Source organism: Pungitius pungitius, chromosome 11, assembly GCF_949316345.1.
Source record: "Pungitius pungitius chromosome 11, fPunPun2.1, whole genome shotgun sequence".
In the NCBI taxonomy this organism is placed as follows: domain Eukaryota; kingdom Metazoa; phylum Chordata; class Actinopteri; order Perciformes; family Gasterosteidae; genus Pungitius; species Pungitius pungitius.
Window position 1 is genome coordinate 2,430,715 of NC_084910.1, and position 6,143 is coordinate 2,436,857.

General features: G+C 44.0%; 1 protein-coding gene across 1 annotated transcript; it reads right to left on the reverse strand.

Annotated features, from left to right (window-relative positions):
• Nucleotides 1-327: 327 nt before the first annotated feature.
• LOC119197432 (uncharacterized) lies at nt 328-5,216 on the reverse strand. The gene is made up of 4 exons (XM_062565590.1): nt 4,919-5,216; nt 1,012-2,772; nt 792-918; nt 328-484 (listed from the first exon to the last, which is right to left on the reverse strand). Exons 1-2 carry the CDS (start codon nt 4,953-4,955, stop codon nt 1,808-1,810), a joined length of 1,002 nt encoding a protein of 333 aa, XP_062421574.1. The 5' UTR covers nt 4,956-5,216; the 3' UTR covers nt 328-484; nt 792-918; nt 1,012-1,807.
• Nucleotides 5,217-6,143: the final 927 nt, after the last annotated feature.

Genomic DNA, 6,143 nt, shown 5'->3' on the forward strand with positions numbered 1-6,143 from the left:
TTTAGTGGTTACAGTCAGATAAAAAGTGTCACATTTTGATCATTCATGTGGGTCACTTTCCTGCTCCAGTATGGTTATTGATGTTGCTGTGTTTTTTAGACATTTCTAATCACAATGTAAATACTCTTTAACAAAAATTAAGAAAATAATTAACAGCATTAGTGACTTGCGATTGTAAAACCAGCATTAAATTGAATTGCACATGGTTGCTGTGGAACCCGCCAGTGTTTTAGGGCCACGATGCATTCCATGACACCTGCAACTTTCACTATTCACTATTTCAAAAGCTTCACATGAACATGAAGGTTGAACCAAAGAAATCTCCAAAAAAAAGTGTTCCATAAGATGTCTCAAGTGGTTTATTGAATGATTCCACTTAGCAGTGAGGTAGAGAAATGTGCTGAGTGGACGGCTCTGGGCGCTTCTCTTCACATCCACCCTCAGGAGCACCAGGATTTCCAAAGGACACAACAGGAGTGCTGCCCTAAAATCAAGAGATAGGAGGGTTTTTCCTCTTTCGCTTGCTAAGGAATGCAATAAAACATGTATTTCCCTTTGTCGGCTCTCAATAATATTCCATATTCAGTTACACTGCGTGTTGGTGTTCACTCTAAATCCTCTCTACTCTAACATTACCAACCGGTCGAATGTTATTGCAATTTAGAGACATTCACAGGCTTCATTTACTACACAGAGTATTACGAAATATGTTAAAGGGACGTTAGCTTTAAGAAATATATGTTTACTCTTGATGTTTCTGAATGTTAGCAAGAAGCTACTTGCTCACTTACTCCAGTGAACCGTGCCCACGGCCCTCCAGCTGGTCCTCTGGTCAGCCATCCTTCGCATCTGGTCGGGAGTGAGCGATAGTCTTTTCTCCTCATGGTCACCATGGATATAGTCCAGGAAGTTGAGTCTCTGAAACAGAAGAATAGAAAGTATTTCAACTAGTCTGCTCTCCATCTTGTCCTGGGAGTGGACTGTGAGCATTTCTTTTTAGAGAGTGTACACCTGGATGTCCGGCAGGAACACAGAGTCTGGCTCTTCCTCCTTTGCTGCTCCCTGTGTGGACGTCAGAGCGCGTCTTGTGATGCTGCAGACTGAGAAAGATTATCTTTGCATGACATAATAAAAAATGTGAACAAATAAATGGCAAAAATTTAGATTTAGTTTATATTAAATAATATTACTTTGTATTCATGTTATAGGTCACTGTTCCAACAAAACAGACACTGGTACTTACTTTTTCACATGGGGGAAAAAAATGGGAAAAACACATCTGTATGGCATGTAATTGTTAAATATTATGAACTGTATCTCCTATATTTTTGGCCATAGAAAGGCCTTTCTGACCTTGCGAGTTCAACTTACTCTGTTGTCATCAGTTTACACTGATATCTTCACTCTTGACCTGTAAAGGCCTTTCTAACGTCACAAGTTCAACTTACCCTGTTGTCATTATTGTCATCAGTTTTCACTGATATCTTCACTCTTGACCTGTAAAGGAATGCGGGGAGGGGGGGCAGGGATCGTGTGTATGAAAGCATTTTTGTCTTCTTCAGCCCTGCCAGATGCAAAGGCTACTTGCTCGGGGTGTCAACGCCTCTGCCAGTCCCAAAGGCCGGCCCTCAGGATGAAAGAAGTTGATCGATCCACCGTGCAAAGATGAAGAAGTACTACAGAAAAGCCCCAGTGCAAGACGCTACATGGGGGACACTAGCCCTGCCAGACTCAAAGACTACCATGGCAACCACTGTTCCTGCTGCAAGTGGAGTCAGTGGTTGCTCCAAAGCTTCCCGGAGGATTGTCAATCCGAGTCGCTGTCTTCGGACAACCGCCCCCTCTTCGCAGCAGACTCCTCCCCGTCGCTCTCTTCCCTGGGTCGTTTAGCGGAGAAGTCGAGGACAGAAGTTGAAGGAGATTCAAGGACTTCTACATCCAGGAGCTCATCAGAAGAATCTTCTGGGGGCACTGCTGGCCCAAGGTCTTCAATGTCCAGCAAAGGGACCAGAAATGGTAACTCACCCTCGCCATCAAAGCCCTCCTCCTCATCGGGTAGCCCTAACCTGTACCTTTCAAGCATACGGTCAATTTCATTGTTCCTATCATCATCATCATCACTATCATCAGCATCATCATTGTCACCATCATCATTAAAGAGGTCAGCGTGAAAGACAGCAGGAAGATAGTGAGGGTGAGCGTGAAGAAAATCACTGCTAGTATGAGGGTCAGCAAGAAGAAAATCACAGCCAGCATGAGGGTCAGCAAAAGTGTAAGCATAGGGTGCAGCATAGGGAGGAGCAAAGGGAGCAGGGTAGGGAAGATCATAGGGAACAGGGTAGGGAGGAGCATAGGGAGCAGGGTAGGGAAGATCATAGGGAACAGGGTAGGGAGGAGCATAGGGAGCAGGGTAGGGAAGATCATAGGGAACAGGGTAGGGAGGAGCATAGGGAGCAGGGTAGGGAAGATAATAGGGAACAGGGTAGGAAGGAGCATAGGGAGCAGGGTAGGGAGGAGCATAGGGAGCAGGGTAGGGAGAAGCATAGGGAGCAGGGTAGGGAAGATCATAGGGAACAGGGTAGGGAGGAGCATAGGGAGCAGGGTAGGGAGGAGCATAGGGAGCAGGGTAGGGAAGAGCAAAGCTAGCATCGCAGGGAGGAGGAAAAGGAACCTGCAGCCGACCGTCCCCGCCGGGGGGCTCGGCCTCAACCTCCTGCAGCTCGTCCACACCTCCCTCCTCGTCCTCCGGGCGCTCAGCGAACTCGTGACAAACTGGGTAGAACAAATTCATAAAAAGTTACATTCACAATCAACACAAATATATAATATAATATATTTAAAACATTAAGGCAGAGTGAGAGTGATCTTAGCCAATCAGAATCTCCACGTGTGCCCTGTGTAATAATCATGTTACATCTACACATTTGACTTTGGAAGTTGTTGTAGCATATTGGACTGCTAGAAAATGTTCAATAAGGTTTGCACCTTTTTGAAACATTAATGAGGGGATGTTGGAGCATGACTCTTAAGGAAAACAATTGTCTTAGTCTGCTTTAAAAGTAACTAATGTCACATCAGTAATTATCAGCAGCAAATATGAAGATGCTACTTCCATAGCCACCGTCTGGACTTACTAAGGTAAAGGTCAGTGTGCACCGGCACAAACTATTCTCCTTCATAGTTTATAAGCAAAGTACATTCATCGTAATTTAAAGTGGTGCTGCCAACTCTTTCGCCGTGTGACACACGTTTTTGCCTCTTTTCACACGCACTCACGCCACACATCTAATTTCTCACGCAAAAAAAAATCCGGCCAAGACTCGTTCGTTCCTTTTTCAAAACTCCACGATAGATGGCGCTGATGAGCCACTGAGCCATATGCGCTGCACCCCGAAATAAGCCACAGAAGAAGAGATACCAGTGGCGCGAAATAAAACCAAAACTGACGAAGAAACGGTCACTACCGACTAGCTAGGTATGAAGCAATGAGATAGCATCCAATTCACTACTCACTCTCTTAAACTTTAAATCTTGAAAGAAATTATTCATTTGTGAATGTGAACATGATTAGTGTGGTGAATGTAAACTCAGCTGTCAACAAGCAGCAGGAGAACACATTATTACTAGCCTATTGGTATACTAGCTAGATGCTTAAAATAGCTAGGGATGCACTGAATCCAGGATTCGGGGGAATATTATTATTATTTGTTTCTAATGGACCGTGTGGTGGGAGGCTTTGAATGAAGAATAATGTCGTTTTTGGCTGAACATAAATCATAAAGTGCTCTTTAAGAATACAGCTATTTACAACATGGGTATAGTTTCAGTTAAGAATTAGTATAATACCATTCTAATCAAAATATCAATCTACCTACCTAGGTCAAATCTTAAACACTTGTCTTGTATAAGGCTTACATGTGGTGCATAGGCAGTCATTTAGGCAATAGTTTTCTGGTTTAATGTTAAGTCTAGAATGCTGAAGATGAATCAGAATTTCAGGTATTGCACGTTTAGCAGACCACTCAAAATCCACTAGAATGCAGGAAATCACATCTATATAATCCAAAATGTTGTGGGGGGGGGGGGGGGGGGGGGGTGGACCTTCAGATATGTCTGCTTCACAAAATGTAACTAATATTGTCCATCTCCAATAAGCTGCCCCTATCAATGGCTTTGTGCCTCCCCACAAACCACCAGAATGCAGGGTACAACATGGGTTCACCAGCAATGTACAGGTATGATATTCCCTATAGTTTCTGATTAATAAATAAAAGGTTTTATGTGCAGAGACCCGCGTCCACAACAACAGGCGTGGGTAACTGCCTTCAATAAACAACACGGGTCTGTAAAATATCCACACGGAAACATGTTGGAAACTAAGCTAACGTTAGGTCCATTAGCTGCACAGAGCTAACGTTAAAGTTTACTTCATCTCTTTCTTTCAGGCTCTTCGTCTCTTGAATGAATATCCGAGTCATGTGTAAAATGGAGCCGTCTAAACCTGCGCGTTCTAAAGTTCGCTCCCGCAAGTGATGATTCAAAAAACGTTCTTTTCCCCCCAACGTTCTTGTGTGACTGCCGACGGCGCCATTTTGTCTAGCCAATTTCCGAGACAAACTTGGAAAAATATATGCATTTAAGCAAAAATAGTAATACCATTTAAATCCCTATACATGTGTTGAGACATTACACACCGTCCCAGCCACAAACAACGCGCTCGTAACGTTTCATTACCATTTACACGGCCAGCTGTGCCCCAAATCACTTTTTCCATCATTTGCTAGCTTAAATTCTGAACGTTCCATTTCTCAATATTCAACATTTACCGTTATTAAGTGCATTTTTTTACTGAGATAAGCCACATGCATGCTAAGAACATTAATAATCACATTTGGCATGACATGAAAATATGTCTTACGTCCACAGGCAAGGGTCCACGGTCTCCAAGGCTCCATGGCAGGGGGTCCACTGGAAGACTACGCCTCCTCCACGTAACACTCGTTAGTATTACTCTAACACTCGGTTCGCCAACAACTTATTCGCAAGTAGTTTTCCACTAACCACTAACCAACCAATATCGGGCCTCAGACTGTTCAACTCTTTCAACACAGCTACACTCGTCAAGTTCAACAGCAGAAGTGAATTCTGAAAGGCCAGCAGCGCTCAGGTGACCTCGGTGAAACGTCACCATTCTGTTGCCATGGCTATCGCTTTGCGTGAGGCTGATTTAAAGTAGTGGATTGTGTACATGTACATGTGTTTGGACTCCTTTGTACAACAGGTGTTTTCCTCCATTGAGTACAATTCTCTTTCCTGATACTAAATCACAATCTCAATAAAGTTTGAAAAAAAAAAAAAACACCTACCCATGGTCGTAAGATACTCATTTATGTCGCTACGACCACCGGAGGAACCTACGACCGACCATCGCCACCGACCACCGACCATCACCACCGACCATCGCCACCTGCCGATCTGACAGGAACCTTCCATCGACCACTTTTCGCACTCGGCGTCCCTACATTACACCAGCGGGGCGCGTGTGCGCATTTGTCCGTATTTGCGCACACACCAGCGGACACACATCCGCCCCGCCGCCGTGTGACAGCCGCGCCCCCTACGACCCGTCAAATGGTCTTGTAGCCCACACAGGAACCCTTGACCAAATGTCTGTTTAACGTGACAACAACTGAGACGTCACAAACAGAAAGGTGATAATGAATCCTACTGATATTCCATCGTGGACAGCCCGTGTTTCACGCCATTGTTATCCCACACACGCCCAGACTCACAAACACCAAGTCCATTGGTGGTAGAGGTATTTCCTCATGGTGTAAAATTAGTATGTCCTCAAGTTATTTTGCTTCTGATAAATTGCAGAAGTAGGATATTTTACCAACCAGAGTATCCAAAGTTTAGTTTTAAACAGAATTGACTGTTGTGTGTGTGTCACAACAGTGTGAAGCAGCATATGTGCTGATTCATAGTATTATGTCACTCAAGATGTAGAGTAAAAGCAGCAGAGTATAAAACGTCACGGGGACACCGAAACACAGACAAACACACAGATTTTTTTATTTTATGTAAAACAATATCAATATAGCGAAGTTGAAAAGTCACAAACAACTTCACTCACACTCAAC

Excerpts from the sequence above, each read along its gene's own strand:
- LOC119197432 (XM_062565590.1), bottom strand. The coding sequence starts at position 4,955 with ATGGAGCCTTGGAGACCGTGGACCCTTGCCTGTGGAC. Across the intron at positions 2,773-4,918 it reads GTGGACCCTTGCCTGTGGAC|TTTGTCACGAGTTCGCTGAG; the intron begins GTAAGACATATT and ends TGTTCTACCCAG.